Raw genomic sequence first — 24,779 nt, forward strand, 5'->3', positions numbered from 1 at the left:
ACCTAGGAAGCGCAAGGTCCTGGGTTCGGTCCCCAGCCCCGGAAAAAAAAAAAAAAAGAAACAAGAAAGCATCTGGCTTCACAAAGCTTGGATGACAAGTGAAAAAGTAAATCCTTGGGGTCTTTTAGAAGATGAGAAGTTGATGAGAGGTATGGTGACTACCTCAACAGGGCAGTCAAGGGAAGTCTAGTGGTGAGGGTGACATATGAGTGAGATTATTTAGGCTCCAAGGTCTTGACTAGTTGTGGTAGGAGGCATGGGGGTGGGGACATTGTCAGTGAAGGCCTGAGGGGGGGAGGCACACTCGTGATTGGCTCAGTTGCACGTGTCTGTCTTCCTGATGTAAGGTGTTGTCCTGTAGGACAATAGGCCCAATTATTCTCCTTTTTTCATAAAGATTCATTCCAGGTAGCTGCTCTTAGCGTCTTGATGATTAAGGGACTGTGAGCGGCTGAGCAAGACCTCCTGCCATGACATTCTGGCAAGGGGAAAATCTGATGGTGGTTGTTCCTCTGCTTTGTTCCCAGGTCGTTTTGGAGCAGGCCATCTTCTAGTCCTCAGAGCTTTCACACGTTCGCTTGCCCTGGGTCTGCTGGGGACAGAAAGCGATGTTTTTTCTTTTAGGGGTGGTTAGGCTTGGAAGCAGCAGAGGAAGACAGTGAACGATAAGATTTGTGGTCCAGGGGAGGATAGCCTTATTTCCAGCAAGTGTGAGGGCTGAACGGGAAATGAGCCACAGATGCCACTCGGAGAACAGCTGCACGCGATGATCGTTGCTTCAGAGGTGTCCTGGGTTTCAAGAATGCGGATTCTGCTTAGGAAGACAAGGAGGGCCTCTGTGAAGGGCAAGAGAAGGCTCTTAAAATAGGCTGCAGATCTGCCTGGGTTCAGGCAGCTGCTTGGAACTTAATGACCGATGAGCCTTTGCCCGCAGGATGGAGTCCAGTCTCCTTGGTTACAGTCTACAAGACTCCGGTGATGTCACTCTTCCTTGCGTCTCTGTTCTTATCTCCCAACAGATGTTCTTTTCCACTTGATTTCCTCTGTCGCTTTGTCAGACTTAGAATGACTGCAGCAAGTTGATGATATTCCATGCTTAACGTGACTCGTTTTCCAGAAAAACTTCTGTTCAACCTTCAGAACCCTAGCCTAACGTCTCTCTCATCTCTGAAGCTTTCCATGCCTCTGACCCTGCCCATCACCCTTCCCTCCATAGCTTTTGCTTCTGGGGGACTCTTCTAGAGCCAGAGACTCAAACTTTTTAGTTTGTCATTCCAGGGCCTGGTAGTGACGTGACGCTCATCACTAATTAGTATTGAGTACTTATCAGCAGATGACATAGGTGATGGGACTTTGCCAATATATCCGTGAATACTATTGATTGCCTATCAGATGTCACCAGCAGGCTCTGTACATACCAAAATGCCTCATCACATGGTCCAGTAGTAACGAAGGAAAGGGTTTGTCTGACTTGGTGTAGCCAGACCTGTCCATCACAGCTCTTTCTGCTCGCATCTCTGTGGCTGTTACACAGAACTCTGGCCAGCTGTTCTCCTTAGGAACAAAGGCTTTTATCTCCTGAGAGCTCGTGCCCAGCTTCGCAATAAGGAGTGCAGGGATTACCCAAGAACAAGAGCAGAGACGAATGGTGTCCAGGGACTTGGAATCTGCAGATAGCTTTTCTTTTCTCTGCTCCTAGTACAGGGGTGAGGGAAGCAGATAAACACCCCCAATTCTGTTCTGGGGTAAATTGACCACTGTCTTGTCCCTGGAGGCCTCGTTTCTGGGTGGTATATTTAACAGAGTCCTTATTTCAGCACCTGGCACATAAGCAGACACTGAGTCGGGGTGTGTGTGTGTGTGTGTGTGTGTGTGTGTGTGTGTGTGTGTGTGTGTGTGTGTAAAATGAGTGAGTGGTGCTTTGCGAATGAGGTTTAACTAGATGGACCCCTTTTTCTTCTCCAATGAAAGGGATTTGATTTTTTATAAGCCAGTTGCCAAGTGCAAGGCGGGCTTGGCTACCATTCCAAGGGTTGAAGGTACCCCTGATAGGAGACCACAGCCATGGCCCTTGGAAAGCAATGACTTTAGCTGCTTCCTCCTCCAAGTACAAGCCTTCCTGTTAGGAGTGCGCCTCAGAGTGAGACCTGCTAGGCCCTGTAACCCGGACCATGTGACCGCCTTCATAGCCCCGTGCAGTGAGTCCACAGTGGGTTCCCTGAACACTGGCTGACAGGCATGGCTCCCCCATTGCCTCTGACCCTCAGTAAACAGAGAGCCAGACCAGTCAGTGGGTGGGCGTGTGTGGCTTCTCTATCTGGTCTGCCCAGTGTGAGTGTTCTTCCAGTGAAGCAGACCTGTGGCTGTAACACACCAGTGATCTTGTACATTTAGCCTCGCTCCTGACTGGCCCAGTGCTGTTTGATTGGTAATAGTTTTGCTCGGAGTGTTGCTTCTTTTCCTCTCTTCATTTACCCCACTGGAAAAATCAAGTTTTCTTTTATAGAAGTATGTTCCTGGCACGAGCAGAACACGGATGCATTCGGATATTGGTGTAGCACGGTAATATTACCTCCGAGGCACAGACGGCTTTATCTCTCCCACTGAATGACCTTCCTAATGGGGAACAATTTGTTCCTCTTCAGAAGGTCAGGAGCTATGGAGGGGAAAGCTGATAAAAACCGTTGCCTCCTACTTGTAGAAGATGGGGCAACCACACCAGCCCTTCCTGTGTCTCTGTCTTCAGATTGGGTACCTTCGACCCCCCCAAATGGTGGCTAAGGCTTCTGCCCATTCAGGATGCTGTGTGAGGAAGCTGAAAGAAGTCTAACTAGTTACTTAGTTAATGGGGTGCACTTCCCGGCTTTGCAAGTGCTAGAGGCAGGCAGGGAAGGTTTGACCCTCGTTCCCTGGCAAGCAGGCAGAGGTAAGGGAGGATATGGAGGGAAAGAATGAGGGAGGACTTTGTGTTTGCCATTCAAGCCCCAGTCCGGTGGTAGGCATGTTTCATGTGCCGATTATTTTACACCCACCAACTTTTTTTTTATAAAAGGAGTGTGCACGTGCATTTGTGCACACACCGTTTTTTGTTTGTTTGTTTGTTTGTTTTGTTTGTTTTTGTTAATATTATCTAGGTGGGTCTAGAACTCTCCACTTTGTTTCAGCCTCTTGAGCACAAGGATTCTAGCTTGCCGATGTTTCTAGTGCCTTCCCACCTGATGTCTTCATACTTGATTTCCATTTCATTTTGTATAGAAGACAATGGAGCCTGGCGACTTGCCGAGGACACTTCATAAATCCATGGTGGACGTTCTTGCTCTTTCTGGTCGGCCTGCTTGGCCAGCTCTGCATCCTGGGCACCTGCTCCCGTCCTTTCTCCAGTCTCCAAATCAACGCTCTGAGCAGAGCTTAAGCAGTCCTTGTGGGTTTAGGAAAACCACCTTGCATCTTTTTGAAGGGTGAAATGGTTAAAAAAAATTGTCTAACTGCAAACACTTCTTTGGGTTCCCCCTTCTCCCTCCTACTTGTAGAAGATGGGGGAGCCACCAGCACTTCCTATGTGGACAAGAGGGGTTGATTTCCCACCCTCCCCCAAGACAGTTTAAATTTACGACTTAACAGAAGGTTGGGTATTTCAAAGACCACTGAGCCAAGGGTGCAATGTGCTTATCTCGCTTTATGTAACCCCTGCCTCACCTTCCCTCCTGCTCTTAGGATGTTTCTAGAACAGGATAGCGGCAGAGGCAGAAACGGGTCTTGGGGTGTGGAAGCCCCTATTGCATGTTTGTTAGTAGCCCTAGTATCTGGGTATCCCTTTTGTCCAAACCTTTTTGCTAACATTTAAATGACTCAGCCTATCTCTCCCCTCGGAATAGATCTGTTTTTCTCCTTATCTGGATTGAAGAGCCCCTCTCCTGTTTAAGCCCCATGGAGGTTCTGCGTCTCTGGCATGGCCTTTAAGAGCCTGTCTTATCTGCCCAGTTAGATTCTGCATTCTCCCATACTAGTGGCCACCAGCAACTCAGGCTCGCCTCTGAAGATATTCAGGCTTCTGCCTTGGAGGCCCCTTTTCTCCTAGGCATTCCTGGCTGACCTTTATACTTCAGGCCATGCTCAATCCTGTGTTCCTAAGCCCAGCCTCTTTACTTGGCTGTGAGCATCTCATCCGACAGAGAAGGCTTGCTACCAGACATGGTCCTTGCCCTTTCTTTTTAAACCTTCTTGTCTGTGTTCTCATTCCTGGGATCAGTACACATCTGGAGAGTGTTCTATAGGCTGGGTGCTTTAACATGTCTTCTGCGGTTTTTGTAGCTGTTCCCAGAATTATTGTCTCTACCTACACATGCCCACTTGAAACTGCACAGCTAGGTAAGAGGCTGTACTGGGACAGTGACCTCCTGATGGATGGCTTCTGCTCATCTGTTCATCTTTTTCCGTTTGTGTCCTGTTAGGGCAATGGTAGAAAAGAGCCTGGCCGTCCATTGTCCACCCCACCTCCCCTTTCCTCCCCTTTCCTTCAATGCCTGAAGTAGCCCTTGCCAGCCCTGACTGTACATTCTAGCCTTGGGGAGTGAGAGAACTGCTGAGGGTGGGGCTGGGCATGGTCCATTGGAACTAAGGTGGCAGTCAGGGCCGATCATCTGCAGGACAGGATCACCAGTGCAGGGCTCTCTCAGTGCAGTGGATTAGGTAAAGCAGGGCTGGCTCATCAGGAGCTGATTGCCACGTACATCTAAAATATGGTAATGATGGTAATCAGGGCTAAGGGTTAAGGCCGCCATTTGTTCTTTTCATGAAATCAACTGGAGGGCTTGGGGGATGGGGTGTAGGGGCTTTAGAACCTGCCAAGCAGCAAAGTTTTTATTCTGTCTCCAGAGGAGCAGGCCAGGTTGTTGTTGTTATAGATGACTCCCAGATTACCGGAGGGAAGGTTCTGGAATTCCTCACTTGAGCTGCCTTTCCGGGGCCCAGCGGCATCTACTGAAGCATGGCTGGCTGTAGTCGTGTATCTGAGGGTCTGTAATTCTTGCAGTGGAAGTGATGTGATTTTTTTTCCAGTTCTGCGTCTCAGCCCATGGTTGGTTTTCCTAAAGGTCGCTGTGGAGGACAAGGAGACCCACCACAGAGCTGGGCAAAGGAGCAGGCATGCACTTTTGATTGTGAGGTGGTTTGAAACTTAATTTCCATGTGGGAAACATCTACCACCCTGGTGGTGTCTACATAGTGTTTTCGAGAAGAGTTATTTGGGAGACAGAAAGGGATTCTCTGAGCTTACCACAGCTGTGTGTTCGTACATCCTGCTACCTGGTCCAGCTTCCATCGAGGGCGGCTTCTGACATTGTTCAGTTTGGACACTGGAATGGGCACTGGGAGGCCAGAGCAGAGTGGCGATGGGAGAGATCTCAGGAGGCTGTCTATATACGCAGATTCAGTCAGGAGGTGGGTTTTCCTTAACATTATTGTTAGCGGAAGCAAAGAAAGTCAATGAATCAACAATCAGTCATTTCTCTCCCTGTCCCTCCCCCGTGTGTTTATATGCTCAGTTATAATTCAACAGTAGCAGGTGGTCCTAATTTGTGTTATTTACGCTAGGCCCTTACATCCATTTGACAGGAGGGAAAGTGAAGTTCAGAGCTATTAGGGAACTTCATTCATCCTCGTATATACCACACAGAGGTGTGCTAGAAAAGCAAGCACGGGTGTAGACTGGTGTGTGATAACTGAAACTTGTTCTTAAGGTTGCAGAATCACGCTAGGTCTATGCTACCACTCGGGACAAATTGAGACAGATTTCTCTTTGGGTGGCTCAGAGGATGCCATGGGCACCCCTAGGAGGGGTTTGTAGCAGTCTGCCATCTTGTCTAGCTTCTCTTCTCCCTCTCTTCTCAGTGGCCATGAAGGACTGCCTTTGGCTGCCTGGCTGGGGGTCTGGAGGTGCCTCTTGTGTATACGCAGGTGCAGCTTCCTTGCTGCTTCATCACTGTAAAGAGTGCAGTCCTCACCTAATGTCGTCTAATGCCACAGCTCCAAAGACGATGGCTTTAATTACAGAAATGTATTGGTGGAACTCGGAAGGGAGTTTAGGTGCCTTCCTCACAGTGGAACAGTATTAGAGGGTATGTGGCGGTGGGGGAGGTTCCCAAGGATGGGAGCAGCTGTCTGTGGCAGGGATGAGGACCAGCCAGCCACCTCCCTCAGCATCAGTTGATGTGTAGATCACGCTCCTTAATTTCCTGTGCTTCTCCAAAGCAATACTCATCTCCCTGCCTCTTCTGTTAGGCCCCCAGCCCAGTCTGATGCAATGCCACTGTCTAGGATATTACCCTGTGATATGATCTGTGGACAGGTCACCCCTGCAGCTGCCGCTTTCCCCCTGGGGGAAGAGGAAGTAGTATTTTTTAAATGAGTCTGGGAGGGAGCCTTGCAGAGGGTTTCTGGGAATGAGGGTGGGGTGTGCGAACGCTCCAGGAAAGCCTCCCGATCATTGCATTATGAGATCACTTCCTCTTCTTACTGAGCTACTGTCGCTTTTAATCCGAGGTAGTGTTGTAACCTGACTGTGTTGTATAATTGTGTGTAAATTATATTCCAACCCCATATAGATAAAGGCTAGTTTTCCCCCCTTCCAATTTTAAAGCGATTTAGAGGGAATGCCAAACCGTAGCTTGAACCCTAGCGCTCTCTGGCAGGTCTTTCTAGACAGGGAGGGAGAGAAAGCCCAGAAACATTGGTGGTTGTTTTTGTAATTAGTTCCCCCTGAAGTTAAATTAATTTCTGAAATAGGCAACATAAAATATCGTTACTTACACTTCTCCCTCCGGGTGCGTAACTGTGGGTGTGACTTGAGGTATGTGTAACTAAATGAGGACAGAACAGAAGGGAGCACACAGAGAGCACTTGGGTTGATTCTAACCTGTTTGCGCTCAGGGTCTTAGGTTAGGGATCCCTCAGGCTACTGAGATGGAATTCAAATTCCACGTCAATTAAATGTTGAGACAAACGACTCAGCAGTTTAAAGTACATTCACTACCTCCCTCCCTCCCACCTCCACAGTCAACTTCATATGATTTCCAGAATGAAATCCTGAACTCTTTCTGGCCACCACTGGCTTTCCTGACTCCCCTCCCCCAGTTTGCCTTATGCTCCCATCAAGTGCCCTATTACACACGCTCCTGCATGGAGTCTCACGTATGTGGTCTGTGACAATGATTGTCGCTAACTTAGCATGAGGATTTCAAGGCTCTTGTGTGCCCCCACCCTACCCTTCTCCCACCCCCGTCAGTGTTCCGTTCTTCTTCCTGCCAAATGCCATTCTGTCACCTGGACATTTTATTCACCCATGCATTGGCTGACATTTGGGTCTTTGCTTTGGGGCCTCCACCAGTATGTATGTGAAAGGTTTTGGTTGGAAGGATACTTTAGACTCTTGAATGAGAACCTAAGATCGGAGTTTCTGGGAAGATTAGCCAGCCTGTTTCACAAGACAGCAGAACCAGCAGAAGCTACCTTTTTGCATCTTAAATTTTAAAAGTAGAAGGGCCGGGGCTGGAGAGATGGCTCAGAGGTTAAGAGCACTGTCTGCTCTTCCAGAGGTCCTGAGTTCAATTCCCAGCAACCACACGGTGGCTCACGACCACCTATAATCAGGTCTGGTGCCCTCTTCTGGCCTGTAGTTGCATACATGCAGGCAGAAAGCTGTATGATGTATACACAATAAATAAATAAATTTAAAAAAAAAAAAAACGGTAGAAGGGCCAAAAGTCAGACTAGTTTCTTATGGTACCCTCAGTGGGGGAAAGTAAGCCAACACCATAACAAGTAACTTCACACACTTCTGTGAACAGAGGGGAGGGGCTCTGACTCCCCATTGGCCCTGGGTGCCTAACTTCTCAGCTGGGAAGAGAGGCTGAGACCTGTTGTGGAACTGCATGAGGCCCTACTAGGGTACCTTGTGGGAAGGGCAGAGGCCAGAGCAGACCAGGCCCTAGAGAACTCTGTGCCTGGAAAGGGCAGCCTGTTTTCCTTTGGAGATGGTACCCCGCTTTCCTTTAGCTGGTCAGACAAATGGGTGTCTTGGTGGAAAGCCTCCAGGTAGAATTGGGTTCCATTATTACCCAGAAAATATGAGGATGAGGCAGGAGTACCCCAGACCTTTCCTGAGTTGATCTTTGTCCTTTGTGCGTGCGTGCGTGCGTGCGTGCGTGTGTGTGCGCGCGTGCATGCGTGCGTGCGTGTGTGCATGCGTGTGCACCACATACAGATGGTTTAAACAACAGAAATGCATTCTCTCATAGTATAGCGGTTTGATCTTTGGGTCTGGAGAAATGGCTCATCGGTTAAGGGCATTGGCTGTTATTCCAGAGGACCCAGGTTCAAATCCCAGCATCCTCGTGGCAGCTCACAACTGTCTGTAACTCCAGTTCCAGGGGATCTGACAACCTCACCCAGACATCCATGCTGGCAAAACACCAATGCACACTAAATAAAAATTAACAAAAAAATCATTAAAAAAAAAAAAAAGAAGTCTGATCTTTAGGTGGCTTCCCAGAGATGTCTCTCTTCAGACTTCTGGTACCTGCTGGCATGATTCTTACCTGTCCCCTTCATAAAGCTGCCTGTTTCCCATGTAGCCTCTTCATATTAAGGGTGGCAGCCACTGGACTGAGAACCCACTCACCGCCAAGATTTTAGCACTGTGGGAGCCTTATGATAACAATTGGAGATTCCTTCCTTCTAAAGAAAGTCACGCTCTGAGGTCCTGAGAAGAGGTGAATTTTAGAGGGACCCTATTCTGTCCACCAGTCTGTTTTCTGCCCAAACCCCAGAAATACTGACAGTTGTGGTAATGGCAAGAGTAGTATTTTGGTGTGAATGTAAAGAAAGGTGGAAAAGCTCCGGGCAGCTGGGAATGGTAGTGATGGATGCCTTGAATTCCAGCACTCATGAGGCAAAGGCAGTTAGATCTCCAGTCAGCCCTTCAGAAGTGAGTTCCAGACCAGCCAAGTTACATAGTGAGACACTCTTTTTCTTTCTTTTCTTTTTCTTTTTTTTTTTTTTTTGACAATTTCTTAAACCCCCACTACCCACCCACTCATACCTCAACAAACTGGAATGGACACAGCCTGTTCCTTGGAGGAACACCTTGGGGAATGAGCCGGGAGGCCTGGGTGGTGGTGTTGGGAGTGTCCCAAGTCGTCCTTTCACAGGTTGTTAGTGTAAAGCCCGAGTCAAGTTCTCAAGTGTAGAGGTAACCCTGCCATGTGGAGAGAACGCGTACTCCATCCTTGACTTTGGACTCAGGGAGCGCTACGTTCTCCTTTATCACTCGGGCTGCTGGACAGAGAGTCTGTCTGTGCCCTTTCGGAGGAGTCCTCTTTAGTACACACATTGCCCTTGAGTTGAAGATGATTCTTTTTGCTGGGGCTGGATTTTTCCATATACGTGATGGGGATGAAGGGCTGGATCCCATACCGTGCTAGCATTCATAACTATCCCAAGCTTTCTCTATCATAGGGTTCCCCCAGGGTGAGAGGACACGGGGGAGATGAGCCTAGGCTTTTGGAGGCGCAAATGGTTCATATTTTCTACCCAGGAGACTTTGAACTTTTTCCACAACATGATAATAGTTAGAGTTGATTTGAATTCTCAGGGCCTGAACCTGTTGAGGGACATCTAAAGCCACTTCCTGTGTTCAAATGCATTTTGCTGGATTTAAGACCTGTTGGGGCTTTTTTGCTTTGTCTTGCTTTTCCTTTTGTGATCACTAGTATCTTTGGGCCAGTACTATGAGAGCTAGTTTCCCTTTTCGTGTCTGATTAAATGTTCTTTCCCCTAACTTCCCATCACGCACATAGCACACTATTTGATTTACCTCCCTTTGCAGAAACATAAGCAGTAGCCATGTGTGATGACTAATGCCTGTGGTCCTCACAGTTGGGAAGGCTGAGGCAGGAGAATTGCCAGAAGTTTAAGCCTGGATTGCAGAATAAGACCCACAAGTGGGCCCTCACTCTGAGCGATCATTTCATATGGAAGCACATTGTTTTAAAAGAGAATTTAAAAAACTTAGCAAATCCACCCCAACCCAGCACACCAGCTCTCTTGCTAGAGGCAGGAAGGTGGGACGTCTGTGCAGCTGTAGTTAGCAGCTGGCTCGGGCCACGTGTAAACAGCAATTTTCGGGACTGGCATGCATGCTGGGGCTTTTGTAGTGCCAAGGGGTGTGTGGAGAGCTTTGGTGTTTAGTTAAATTATGGGTCTGGATGCAAAACTTCACAGCAGGGCCTTGAGAGCCTGACCATGTCCTGCTTTCTTATCGTGCACACAAGGCGTTCTCTCTCTCTCTCTCTCTCTCTCTCTCTCTCTCTCTCTCTCTCTCTCTCTCTCTCTCTCTCTCACACACACACACACACACACACACACACACACACACACACACACACACACACACACACACACCCCCTACACATCTTCCTTAAGGGATACCCTAAACCTTGTATTCCTAGGTGCTATAAGGTTCTAGAATCGGTTTCTAGGGTTCCCCATAGTGTAAATCACTTCAATACAAAAGTTCCCTGCAGTCCTCCACCGAAACCCCCAACTGAAGGAAGTCTTAAGATTAACTTCCTGGAGATTTTGGCCTTGAATTCTCAGTGGCTTTTCCATCTCAGTGCACGGTGGGAGCCAAGTGCAGCCCTGGGAGGCAGAGGATCTGCAATCATAGTCTTCCTTCTCTTTCCCTTCCTTGTCCCTCACCAGAATGCAAGTCACAGAATGGTCTACAGTCCATTTGGTGGTAATGATGCCAAGACTCCCCAAAGCAGATCACCCCGTTGTCCACCCGCCCACTGCAGAGGCCCTGGTGGAAGAGGTCATGATGTACAGGCTACTGTCCCCCTGGCTGTGTTCTCCTCTCCTAAAGCACATTTCCCCTCTGGTCTTTTCATTTCTGGAAGTCTCTCATGAAGCTAGTTTCTTTTTCAGTGTTTGCTGAGGAGTGAGAGAGACCTTGCTTATCTCGGCCGGATCCCACAGAGGATGTTTTAGTAACTCAGGTGTTTTGGTGCATTGTCCGGGGCCTGGATTTTCTCATCCTTTCCCAAAGGGAAGGGTTTTAGAGGCTTTTGGGGGAGACTGTGTAGATTTATGGCTGGTGGCCTGTCTTCATGTTTAGCACTCTGTCTTGGCATGCTCACAGCTGCCAGGCAACGGTGGAAAGGGCGTGAAGAGATCTTTTCATTTAACCAGTTGCTGAGTTCCCGTAGTTTGGATGAAGACCGGGTGGTCGTTTTTTCTTCTCTGGGTTTCCAAGAATGTTCGGAATCTAGGTAGGGCCTCAGCTCTGTGTCGCCTTTCTCTAAGCAGTGAGGAGGCCTCAGGCTTTCTTCCATGGGAGAGCTCACAAGAGGTGCTTTAAGGCTTCCACTAGGATATGTCTGAGGTTATCTTAACATTTCTTTACAGATACCTAATTACTTGGTTGGAGTTTACAAAAAAGAAAAGAAAAGAGAAAGGGGGGAAGAGAGGAACCCAAAATTAAACCATAGGATTATCAGATATTACCCGGAGATGCCAAAAAGTACTTTTGAAATCACTGAGATTTAGGATGGGATCGTAGGAATTGCTTTTTTTTAAAGGAGCTGTTTGCATCATGTTTTTCTGCTGTGCGTTTATCTTTTAGTGTAAAGGATGAATTTACTAATTGACTGGGTTCAGTGACAGTGACGATTCAGCTGTCGTCTTTGGTATGTCCTGCTAGACTCTTTGGCATATGGTATTTAGCTTGGGCCTCGTGGGAGCCTGCGTGCTAAGCTAATTATTATATTTCCATTTTATAGTGGATCAGATTCCACCTTCTCTCAGAGTGTTCGCTCCCCTACCCAGCACTTACTGGGTCTGTTGAGTGAATACATTAGGGGAGTTAGGTCAGTAGAATTTGACCATTAGTAAGTACAGGAAGAGATTGAAATCCGAAGAGGGCGCACATTAGTCAGCTTTGTTCTTATGACTGAATGCAACTTAAGGGGGTGGAGCTTTCCTATCAGCTTGAGGTTTCGGTTCAGTTAAGTGGAGAGACCAGTTTCTAGCACGGTGACCTGCAAACACTGTAGGGAGTGTAGATGAGTACGAGAATAAACAAATGTGCCTGGGGTTGTTACCTTTTTCCTTTTCCTGCTTTTGTTTCATTGGACTCCTGGCCTTTGGCCTGGTGCTATCTGTATCCAGGGCAGGCCTTTCTCCCTTAGATGCTGCTTAGTACCTGTCGGTGGGTCGGTTGGTACTGGAGATGATCTTTACTGACGTTTTTAGCTCTCCCAATGCAATAGAGTTCACAGTCAAGATTAGCCATAGCAGAGCATTGATGGAGTTTGACTCTTGAGGAGATCTGGGTGTATCGGGAGGAGCTTAGGAACAGGTGAGACAGGAGATGTCAGGAGCAAGAAGAGACTGCAGCCAACTAACTCAAGAGAGCCCTGCATGTGGGTGCTGTGTGGAAACTGGCAGGACCTTTTCTAGAATGTCTTTGCCTGTGATGTCATCCCATCTTTAGTCACTGGAGAAGAGAAAACCAGCAAACCACAGTTTTAGTTGAGTAGTGTTCCTACACAGCAGGAGGAAACAGCCGGCAGGACATGGCCATTAGGACAGCGTCCCCTTGAAACCATGCAGAAAGCCTGTTATGTGCTCTCGTTTGGGACCAGCCATTGGCCATGTGGCATACGCGCCCACTGGCAGCTTCCTGTTAAAAGCCTAAGCTTCCTGACATCTGGATGCCCTTTCTGACTCAGGCAACCCAGTCTTGGGCTCACGAGAGTTGGCTGGCAGGTGGGACTTGGTGGGCCTGGTACAGTGGGGAGTGGAGGAGAGAGGGAGTCCTGTCTGGGGTCACAAGTGCAGTGAGACATTTCTGGTGTCTTTCCTGTTCCACATGTCAGCAGTGTGCCTTGGTAGAGCAGTGTGGCCCACGTGTGATTTGTTCTGGACGATTGGGTTTGTTCATTCACTCAGGGAATATTTTAAGAGACCTGGTGGAGACGGGACAGCCTTCCAGGAAGGTGTGGCACCTGTCCGGGATCCTGCCTCCAGCTCTAACAGCATAGATCACTTAAAAAAAAATTTTTTTTTAACAATTTTAAGTCAAACTGGTGATACTTGGTGCCCACTAGATTTTTCTACCTTTGTTAGTTCTTTTTTTCCAATTTTTTTTTCCCTTTTTTTGAGACAGGATCTTGCTGTGCAGTCCTGATATAGTCTCAGACTCTGTCTTCCTCTAGCCTCCTGAGTGTCATGCTCAGAGTTCTGTATCACCGTATCTGTCCCGTAGTTTTAAAATTTGACATCAAACCCCTACGGACACATATTTCAAACTCAGTTTTCTTCTTGATTATTTATTCCTTAGAGGACTTTTGGTCTTTGCCGTAAATAGTTTATGTGATGTGGCTTCCTTCTTCCTTTCCTTTGGAGCGTAGAGGAGTCTAGGATGTGGACTGTATTTACCCTCATTGAACTTCAGTGTTAGCTTCTGTTTGCCCAGCCCTGTTGGTGTTGTAGAGGTCCTGCAGAATCAGAGCCTGAACATTCGAAGGAGAAAGTGGTTTAGTGTGAATCACGGCCTAGTGTGCGTATGAGCTGTGTGTGTCTGTCAGTGTTGGGTCACTTCAGAGGAGTGAGACTAGCATCAGGTTGGCTGGGACAGCAGATGATATTTTGGAGTTAGAAGAAGGTCATGGAAACTTGGAAGGTTGTTGCAACTTGCCAGGGGAAGATCTGGGAGTGGAGAGACATGCCGGGAAGAAAGACCTGTGAGAATAAAGGTGTGGAAACCTGGGGTTTCCTGGGGCAGACGTAGGGTTCATCTTGGTGAGCTGCAGGCAGTCCAGAGGGCAGAGCTTGCAGGGTGGTCCCTAAGAGCAGGGGCAGCACCGTCTTAGCTATAGGCAGAGACCAGCATGAGACCAGCTGAGCAGAGAAAGTCCACACCTCGTTTGATTATGTGAGCAACTTTTTTTTTTTTTTTTTTTTTTTTAAAGTACTGGGATTGAGCCAGGGCCTTGAGCATTTGAAGCAAGAGCTATCCGTAGTCCTTATGTATTCAATTAAAAACCAGTTTATTAGTTCTTTGAGAACCCCGTGGAACATGCTTTGATGTGCATGCCCCTCCCACAACTCTTGCCAACTCCACCCCCTTTTCTGCCCATCCAACTTTAAAAAAAAAAACAACAGAAAGCAAAAGCAAAAAACTCCATCAAAAGCGATTTCTATTGTACACATTCCTGTGGGCATGCGATCTTAAATGACAAGGTTTCAGCTACTTTATGTTTTTGCATCTAGCTGTGTTTTGTTTATGTCTCTTAGATCCTAAAATAGCCTGCTTTGGGATATTTCTCTATATGCTAATGAAGCCATGTTTTGTGGCCACAGAGGTCCTGGGGGCCCCTGTGCTGTCAAGCAGTTCCAGTGTGCTCTGGCAGGCTGAATGCTTAAGATATGCAGGGTGGCCGACTCCAGTATGTTGACTTTCTAACTGTCTGGTCCTTGAGCCTAGCACAGCTTGCAAACTGCCTTCCCGGAAGAGTGTAGCACAAGGCTTGTTGAAGTCTTGTTGAAGCCCTGCTTCTGATAGCCCCGTTAACCTGCGCCTTCCTCTTGTCATCTCTTACAGATGGTCACAAGAACAAAGAAGATATTCGTAGGAGGGTTGTCTGCGAACACAGTAGTGGAAGATGTCAAGCAATATTTCGAGCAGTTTGGCAAGGTAAGCAATGCTCATGGGTGGACGGTACCGATCCAGCGGTGTGGGTGGATCCTCGGATGCGGCTGCCGAGGCCTCTGCTATAGCCGCAGCTTCTAGAACTGGGTCTTGAACCTCCCCATCAGTATTTCTGTGAAACTCCAGGAGCCAGAGTGGAAGAGTCGGCTTATGGTTGGCATGGTGCCTTGTGTGCCTGCCGGAGCACAGAGTGGCTTTTCAGTACTGTTTTGCTGTCATTGGCCAGCCACATGGGGCCAGGACTGGGGAAGGATGTGGGGCTGTGACTCACAGACGCCCACAGAAGCTGTGAGAGGTAAAGGCCTGTGGGTCCCTGTTGGGATTCCTCCTTTCTTGTCTTTCTGGAAATGATGGTCTCTGGGGCCCCATGGCAGCAGAACAGTCCCCAAGTATGTGCCCAAGGAGACTTGGGGAAGATGTTGTCTGTACCCATCATTCTTAGGACCTGAGTGCCGAGGAGACAGTAGCAAACTGATGCCCTGAGGTCTGCTGTCAGGGCTAGGAGTCCTCCATCAGGAAAGGGAGGCTGAGAAGGTGTGGGGATAGACGGCCGTAGGGGATGAGCATCCGTGGGCGGTGGTTTTGTCAGCTGCTTTCTGGTTGGTGAAAGAGAGGAAGTAGCAATCTCTTCAGATGTCATGCTGCCCTGTGCTGGCCTTTGTGTGGTCCCCTTTCTCCAGCTCCCACAGAAGCCATAGATCTAAAGGAGGTTGGCAGGTGAGTGGCCGAGCTGGCTCTCCACTTCCTGCTTCTTTGGAGTAATTATTGGTGTTGTCATGGGAGCCCACGCATGGGATCAGCTCCTTCCATCATAGGTCTGCGTCTTCCCTGTTGAGAGGCTGACATGGCAGACCCTGGGAGGGCACAGTGCCCACTCTGAGCTCTTATGTCTTCACTCCCACGATGGCCGTCATGTTTGCCACAGCCCTGGACAAGGGCACTGCCACCCACTAGTTGGCCTGAAGATTCTGTATTTTGTTTGCTTGCCCAGGGCAATGGACAGCCATGACTTAATCACTGTTTGTGTCTCTTCAGGAGCCACTGCCCGAGATGAGGGCCATGACCTTTATTTAGCTTTGAATTGAAGATCTCCCCGCTCCCCTTTCTCTTGTATTAATCAATTTCTGCATGGATGGGAGACCATGCAACAAGGAGAAACCAGCCTCTTCCAGTTCAGCTACGCTTTTGATATGGCATGGACTCTCCCACCCAGGAGGGTTTCGAAGCAGCCTTTCTCACAGTCCTCCTGGCTTTCCTTCCCATCTGCGGGCGGATTCATTCTGGGCGGCTCACAGGGAAAGCTGGGTGTACTGATGCCCACCGACCACCGGAGTCATAGGGCATTTCTTTCTGAGAACAGTTTATGGCACTCGGGGAGAGAAACCTTCACTGCCCCCCCTCACTCCCCAGGGGAAGGATTGGAGGTAATTAAATGAGACAAGTCCTTCTCGCACCTCTGGAGGGTGGGCCCTCTTCGATGCCTTTCTGCCTTCAAATTGAGTCCAGGGTAGTGTTTGCAAACATGAAGTGGGATTTCTGTTTTCGAGCCATAACCTGCCTTGGAATCTCATGGGCCCATTTGTCGATGTGAGGGAGGCTGCTGCTGCCTAGATGAATTGTTAGTGTGTTCTAGACAGGCTTCTGCTTGCTGCAGACGGCGCATCTGCTCATCTCAGCCTGGCTTGCTTGTGTCTCAGTTCCCCCTTCCCTCCTTCCTTCCTTCCTCTCTCCTTCTTGTTTCTCATGAGCACTTAGCGGTTGTGACCCAGAGTGTCAGCAGTAGGATGCTCTGCAAGCTTTTGCCATGCCCATGGCGGCTTCCAGTCCCATCTCGAGAACAGTTGTCCCTTTGTCTCAGCAGTAGTCATAGACCGTCTTTCCTAACATGGCACTTGCTGGGCCGGATGCTGCCCAGTTAATTGTGCAGTAATATTTGTGGATTCTGACAGGATGCATAAACTTAGAGTGTTTTATTAAAGGACTAAGGAGGCTTTCGAATGCATCAAAACCGGTAACACTCTCTATTCACCAGCTAGCAGCCCATTCTATGCCTTTGCCTGAATATTACCCGGGCTTATGTTCCAAAGAGCTTATTCGTTGTTTCCTGGAGTCTGGTGTGGTACCAGTGTGGCCCCCTGGGCAGGCTTCACTGCCTCTCAGGATTCTGGTATTGTTTTGAAGTAGGGAGAGTGTCCTGGTAGGCCTTGGGAGCCATGAGTAAAACCAGCCGCTGCAAAGGAGGGAATGGACAGATTGACGAACTGAGCTTCTCTTTTGGTAGAGAATATTCTGTGGATGGTGTGGGCTGTAGAGGATACTACCACATAAAGCATCCTACAGCATGCACGCTCACGCGCATGCCTGTGCAAGTTCATTGGGGCTGTCTTGAAGCCAGTGGCCAATTAGCGTAAGTTTATTACCTAGCGAGTACTACTAATGTCAAATGCCAGGTTGAGCCATTTACTTGTTTAACTTTTTTCTTGTTTAACTTTTCTCTGGGAGAAAATGGTGGCATCCCCGTGTTTCACATAAATTGGGGTTTTAGTGCTAGCAGGAGAGGAAGGCACGGTGTCTCCTCAGTATGCACAGGACAGTGTCTCAGGTTGGTGTTAGGTAGCCTCCTTGGTTGGGAGGATAGTAGAGACCACAGCAGTCTAAGTTTGAGTCAGAATGTCTACTCTGCTGCTTCTGCTTCTCTGTCTGAACCTCCCATCTCACTACGGCCTCTGTGCAGGGCGTACCACACTTTGGATTTAGTCACCACCGTTGACTGGGCCTTCCCCCTTTTCCACCTTGCCCGAGCTGGCAGCTGCTCCAGCTGTTTGTTTCAGGCATGACCTCTATCGAGGGGCCGAGCTAAGGGGAGTTTAAATATGTCATAACCGTGAGCAGCGTGGGTACACACGACACACAGACAGTGCTAAATAACTCAGACCGGAGGCTTCAATACCCTTTTTGTTTTTTTTCCCACCTTCCTCACAGAAGATTCCAACCCCCTCAAATTAGAAATGCTGAGGCTTGTTTCTATTAAAATGTGATCATGAAAGGAAGCTGCCATTACAGGACTCAAACTTAGATGGCTGTCTCCCCACTTGGTGGCTGTTTCTAGTGCCTTCCATGAAGAATGGCAAGGGAGGTGGTATTCCAAGGCTGGGCCTGACCATGGGATGGCCTCTAGCAATATCTTGACAGACTTTGGTTCTAGCCTCAGTTTCCCTTCTGGGCAGCTTGTTGACAGATTTATAAAGGCTGGTGAATTGCTCTGCAACCCATATGGTCTCTATTGTAGCTTCTGCTATTGTAGGGTGAAAACAACTGCAGCCAGTATATAAACAGATGGCTGTGCTTTTGTTCCAATAAAACTTTATAAAAACAAACAGAGCCAGATTTGGCCTGTGAGCCATCTCATTGACACCTGAACTGAATTATTTCCAAGGCTGGCCTTTAAGCCGAGAAAGTCCTGTAGAGCGTGTTTAAATAGAAGTAGATAATGATAACCCGAGGTATTTATAGACTAACAAAAGAATACATTGCTCACAGTAGTGAGCGCGCTATGTAGTAAGCAAAGCAGTTTTTACCACGTTACAGCTTATTTCTGGGATTCGTGCTGCAGGAATAGTGTCTCTTGATTGGAGGCTGCATTCTTTATTTGGAAAAGGGCACTATTTATAAGCGGGAATTGTCGTCCTATGAGTAAGACCCAGAAGAACTAAGTTGCTTTCAGTCTTCCTGTTTCATGCGCGGTCTGAATGATCAGAACTCATGACGTTTGAGCTTTCACCTTAAGACGGTTTCACTGAGCGTTGATGTTTGTTACATGTGGAGGGTGCTGAGCATTTAAAACTGTGCTTTCAAGGACGTCAAGTTAGACACATGGCATCTTCATGATGGGTATGGGTGATGGGAAAGAAACTGTCTAAGCTCACACAGCCTGGGCTGGGTAGAGCCTGGGTGGGCCCTTGTGGCACAAGCTAGGCTCTCTGCGCTCTTGCTAAAGCCCTGTCTGCTGCTTTGGCAGCCAGCAGATTCACGCACAGGGACCTCGGCTTATTCATTTGTCAAGAACCACTCATCTCCAGTAATTTATTTAACTGCCTTGGTTTTTGGTGGACATTATCTGTGTTCGTGATTTCATACCTACAGGAATGATGTATATAGACCATTCCGAAAGTTGGCAGGTGACTGATGCTCTGATATGTGGGAGCAGAACCACTCCAAAGAGCCCATCTCTTAACAAAGTGCCTTTGGGCTGAGAAGCCCTCCTCACATGGGCTTCCTCCTCCTCCCCCTCCCCTCCCCCCTCCCCCCCCCTCTATCTCCTCCTCCCCCTCCTCTTCCTCCCCATCTTCTTCTTCCTTCTCCTTCTACTCCTCCTCCTCCCCTTCCTCCTCCTCCCCTTCCTCCTCCTCCCTTCCTCCTCCTCCTCTTCCTCCTCCTCCCTCCTCTTCCTCTTCCTTCCTCCTCCTCCCCTCCCCTCCCCTCCCCCCCCTCTATCTCCTTTCTCCTCCTCCTCCTCTTCTTTCTCCTCCTCCTCCTCCTCCTCCTCCTCCTCCTCCCCCACCTCCCCCCCTTTTACCCCTCCTCTTTTCTTCCATCTCCCCATTCCCTGTTGGGCCCTCCTTCACGTTCCAGTCTCTTACTTACATTCATGCTAGGGAATTGGTCAAAGAGGCCTTGTTCAGGATGGAACAGAAAGTTTCCCACTTCTCAGCTGCTCTCCAGGCGCCAGGGCAGCTCCAGTGCCCAGCTCTGCTCACCTCGGCTCGCTAGGTGATGCTGACTTTACAGTACTCCAGTGAGAGCCATGGAGGCCTCCAATTATACTTCACATGGCGAGCTGTGTGATTAGTTTGGAAGACTTATGCTTAGTCATTGGTTTATCCTAATCGGCTTTGGCTTTTCCCAACAACAAAGTGAGCTCATTTTGCTGAGCCGAACCGACTCTGCACCCTTTGTCTTGCTGTCCATTGTGTCCTTCCTTTCATTCTGTCTTACTGCCAACGTTCTGTTTCATTAGGCCTACAAGTCATTTCCAATCCAGTGGGCTGCTACAATCCAGCCTTTATCACCCGCTGCCCTGGTTCCCATGTCCCTTCTGGGCCTGGGCTGAGTCTGTGGTTTGATATGAAGGCCTTAACCCCTTCGTGGGCCAGCTGGTCGTGGTGATGGTGAGGAGCAGAGACAGCAAGAAAGGATAGGGTCTGGGAAGTTATAGCTCCTCAGCTCCCAGGGAAGGGAGATTTCTGGGAAGAAGGTGGGGGAGTGGGGTTCTTAGCACCCTCTACAGGAGCTGGGCTGTGTGAGGGGCTGAGAAAGTTAGCTAAGGCTTCAAAGAGTGGTGCTTGAAAACTTCATAGGAGAAAACAGTTGGAAACCAGAATGAACTGGCTTTTCCACATAGGGATCTCCTGCTTTATTCCATTGATGTGGGGGGTTCTGGGGGTGCGTATTTTGAGAGTGTAAGCCTGGAGCCTGTGCTTTAGCCCCAGGCTGTAGGTAGGTGTATGGAGGTGTGGCTGTGGCCTCTGTTTGGTTTCCTTTTGATTCAGAAAGTGTGAGGAGAGTCTTACCTAGAAGAAAAAAGCCTTTGAAATTGGAAAAGCAAGGGATTTATGAGAAATAAAGAGGCAAGTTACTGTATTCCTGAAAGTGGACTGTGATCCTGGGGTAGATTTTTTATCACTTCCAAATGTGTGGCACAGATAAACAGCTCTGTACAGTGCGTGATTCTCTCAGAAGGAGCCTGGAAAACAAGTCTGCCTGTGTCCTTTGTGCTGTGGATGCTCCCATGGGGCCTTCATCCTCTGAAGTGGTTTGTGCAGGTGGGCCGGCTGGAGGGGCGGGGGCTCCTCACTCACCTGCTTGGCATCTTCCAGAGCCTGGAGTGCTCCTTAGACTGTCTTTGCTTGTAGCTAGGGCCAGGAAGGCTCATTCCCTCCTCACTGGCGAGCCCCGGTAGAATTTTAAGCTCACTTTCTTCCTGTGATATAGCCCATTGCAAAGCCAACCTTGTCCCCACATCATTCCTGTCCTCTGTTCCTATCCTCTGTCTGGTTTGTGTTAATCCCTCATTTCAGAAGAAGGGGACCGGGAACAGCTATCCATAAGGGGACAGCAAAATGCCGCCTCATTTCCCACATCCACCTTGTAAGCCCAGGTAGCAGACAGCGTCACCACCAGTCAACAAGGTCAGTGTGCTGGGCCTGTTCTGAGCTGTAAATCCTGGTGCTCAAAAGTCTTGTGTTTTCCTGCTCGCCTTAGCCTCCCAACCTTGTTTCTGCCGTGGCCAGTGGAGTTAGAAATAGATTGGGCTCCCTAGCCTCGCTTCTCCTAAATCTTCATGTTTTTGCTTCAAACAAGAATTCCTAAAATAGACAGAAGGTTTCCAGGAAGGCGTCCCATTTCCCTCTTAGTGTACAAAATATAGCCAGCTGTTATGCAGAGGCATCAGACGGTACTACTGCACCGTTAACAGTGTTTTAAAATATACAAATAAAAAAAAATATCCCGATGCCTTCTGGGTTCCAAGCTGGGCAAACTTTGAGATTATGTTAATGAAATTCCGTGTTCATTTGCATACTAGGTAAAGGAACAAGGCCTCATCCGCTGCTGTTTCTGTGCCCCTGCACAGTTTAGCTTTAGTTCATTTGAAAGGAGGTAGGACCAGGGAGCTCTTGGTAGCAAAGGAGTTAATGAGGCCTGTGGTGGGGACAGGAGGGAATGGGAAGTACTTCCAGGGGGCGCACCTTCCAGAGTCGTCCTGGAGGCCTCTGAAGAGGTCACTTACAAAGGACTTGTTAGCCTGGGAAAGGAATGCTTTGTCTCCCAAGATGGTTTTCAGTGGGAACTGAAAAAGCACCAGAAATCATGGCCCAGGCTTGTGCCAGTGGGTGCAAGGGGTGGTTCTTCAGGGAGAGAAAGCACAGTTCATTTAGACTTGGCGTAGACTTCCAACCCGATTGTTCTGTGGAGTGAGCATTGATATGGAGATTCTGCCCCACCCCCACTCCATCAATAGGACACCCATTACATGGGTCATGTATGCTTTTGTTTTTCTTCCCCTTTCTTCTCCTTTCCCCCCTTCCTTTGTCCTTGTAGAAATAGCCTAAGGAGAATGGCCCAGTTTGTCAAGTTTCGGCCCTGTAAGTTTTTACAGCTCTGTATTCTGAGACCCCCCATATCTGTGAATTAGCCCCTAAGTGGGCTACCAATGGGTGCTTTGTTTACATTCGAAGTCAGAGTAAAGACCCAGGAAAAACATTAATGCACAGGAAGAGGTAGGAGCATTGCGGTTCTGACGGTCGCTAACCTCACTGCTGCCTTTAAAACCAATCGAGAGGCTCACGGCTGATATTTAATAGCTTTTAGCTGATTATTTTTCTTCTCCTCCTCTTTCTTTTCTATCCAAGTTGACCTGGGTGTACTTGAGCGGAAATGAAGTCATCCAAATGCTGAATTAGAATAGTCCCAGTCCCCTAAGAATGAAAGGGAAGCAGAGATTAAACGGTGGAGGGAAAGCAGGCGTTAATGAACAGGAGCTTGAGCCCGTCCCTGCCGCGTCCGTTTCTCCCTCGTTTTGTGTCGTCTTTTTGGTGTCTCACTAATGGCAAAGTGGGATCTGATTTACTGAAAGGTCACATACTCTGCCACCTAGGCGACCGCCCGCGCTTCCTTCTTTGTGGGGTGTGTTTTCGTCCGTGATGGAGGAACCTGGATGAGGGTCTGTGTTGTGGAGGCTGGTGATTACTTGTTGCAGCTGGAGTGGGTGGAGACAGAAGGAAGACAGGAAAGGGTGGGAGGCGTCCAGGGCCAGCCCAGCGTCCTGATACCGTTCTTCACCACAGTTCCTGGTTGTAGGCACTTGTCCCTACAAACCTGGGCTGGCTAAAGGTCGAGTGACCGGCTGAAACTGTTTACCTAGGACTGGAACGGTTCCTGGGAAGTCAGAGTAGTCGCTGCCTGCCACTTTCACACCGTGAAAGGGCTCCTTGGGGTGATTCCCATCCTGTGACTAGGCAGATTTAAATCCTCCTTCCTCTGTGTCCGGGATTCTCCCTCTCACCTATTTACATTTTACCTTCTCGATTTAGTCCAGCAACTGTGAGGAGAGTTAGCACGAGGCCTGAATGATCTCAGGCCGGAATTGTTCAATGAGAAAAGGTGTGGGGAAGACAGGAAGGCTAGGCAGTGGTGGTTTGGAGTGTAGCGCCCTTTTGGGCTCCTGTTTGCCTCTTGCTTGGGGATTATTTCTGTGACCACTGGAAATAATAATAATAAAAAAATTCTGCCCTAGCTCAGTGAAAAGTGAGCTTCTTGTAGTTAAAGAGCAAAGTGAGGATTTAATTAGATTTAAAAGCCCAGCAGAGTGGCTTGTTTACAGGAAGTGGTTTTAGGTGGTCTGCTGTGGAAGATGCAATTTCTGCAAGTGGATTACTTATAATGAGAGATTTTTGGTTGTCGAGGTCGCTAACGGCCTTTTATAATTGGAGGCAGAGGTAAATATTTTCTGACTTGCTTATGGCGTGTTAGCATTCAAAGAAACAATTTAAGGTGCTTTTCACTTAAGGAAAAATAAATGAGAGTGTGGACTGATCAGAGACAGACCTTCTGGCTGTGTTTCCAGCTTTCTTCTGGGCTGTCAGAGGGCGTGGCAGACCTCGGGGAGAGGACTGCTGCTGGCCTTCTAAGGCTCGAAACAATTATTATTTTTTTTAATATTTATCTTTTACAAAAACATTCTTTTAAAAAATTAGTAAAAAAAATAATAAAAGAGGGATTATTAACCGTGTAGTGGCTCCAGCTTAGCTGATACTACATTCAGATTCAGGGATTCCTGTCATGTCTTCCCCTAACCCTTACTTGCCGGTCAATTGTCCCCATGCCACAGGATTATCCCCTGTTTTAAGCTGCTGGGGAGAGATCGGGAGAGGGTAAATGATATGTCCAGAGCTGATCAGCCAGCAGAAGGCCCAAGCTTCCCACCCCAGCTTTCTAGTGAGAAGTCCTGGGGGTTTGCTTCATGGGAGATGCTCATGCTGAAGAATGGAGCGCCTGACCAGCCATCTGGCTTATCGTCCTGTAAACAGGACGCTTTAGATAAGAGCTTAGTCCAGGCTGACCCCAAACCCCCTGTGTTGTCAACAGGAACCCCAAACTTCTGATCCTTCTGCCTCCACACTTGACTCCATGTCGTGCTGGGGTTTGAACTCAGGACCTTGGGCATGCTAGGCAAGTACTCTGCAACCGATCTACAGCCATGGTCTGCTAACCATTACTTTATAAATATTTGTAAAATTTGTTATATAGGCCAGATGGTGCTGGTACATGCCTTTCATCTGAGCATTCAGGAGGCAGAAGCAAGTGGATCTCTGAGTTCAAGGCCAACCTTGGTCTACAAAGCTAGTTCCAGGACAGCCAGGACTATACAGAGAAACCCTGTCTTGAAAAACAAGACAAAACAAGAAAAGACTTGTTATATAGAATAAATATTATGGCACAGAAGGCCCCAAGTTGTGCGGTTCTTATTGAAAAATAGTCTTTGGTTTGCTTGAAAATAGTTCCCGGGGTTGGGGATTTAGCTCAGTGGTAAGGCCCTGGGTTCGGTCCCCAGCTCCGGGGGGGGGGGGGGGGGGGGGTAGAAAATAGTTCCCGGCCCTGTCCATCTTCCTTTCTGGTCACAGGGGTCTGCCTTTTCCTTTATCTGACCTTGAGAATGAAATACTGGTGTTGGTAAAGTTTTCCTACAAAGCACTAGATAATTAGTTTTAGTTTTGTACCCGATATAGTCTTTAAGACCATTTGTCATTTTACCAAACAGGAGACAAAGGCAGTGTGAAAAGAAGCGTTTGTGGCTTTGTCTTAATAAAACTTTATTTATAGAAACCAGGAGGCAGTACCGCTGGCTGTAGCTTGCCATCACACAGGCTTAGGATGCTGCCTTGTTCACAGAAGGTTTTTTCCCCCACACTATTACGATTCAAATTGAGCTCATTTACTAAGTCAGTTGGCT

At 48.3% G+C, this 24,779-nt stretch overlaps 1 protein-coding gene across 3 annotated transcripts in view; it reads left to right on the plus strand.

The window, feature by feature from the left end:
- The window catches only part of Msi2 (musashi RNA binding protein 2), a 365,211-nt gene that overhangs the window by 110,865 nt on the left and 229,567 nt on the right, over window positions 1-24,779 (plus strand). For all 3 annotated transcript variants that reach the window (XM_032912094.1, XM_032912093.1, XM_032912095.1), the window contains exon 6: window positions 14,663-14,755. In XM_032912094.1, coding sequence (XP_032767985.1) covers window positions 14,663-14,755 — 93 coding nt within the window. The remainder of the gene's footprint in view (window positions 1-14,662; window positions 14,756-24,779) is intronic.

This window comes from Rattus rattus, chromosome 9 (assembly GCF_011064425.1).
Source record: "Rattus rattus isolate New Zealand chromosome 9, Rrattus_CSIRO_v1, whole genome shotgun sequence".
In the NCBI taxonomy this organism is placed as follows: domain Eukaryota; kingdom Metazoa; phylum Chordata; class Mammalia; order Rodentia; family Muridae; genus Rattus; species Rattus rattus.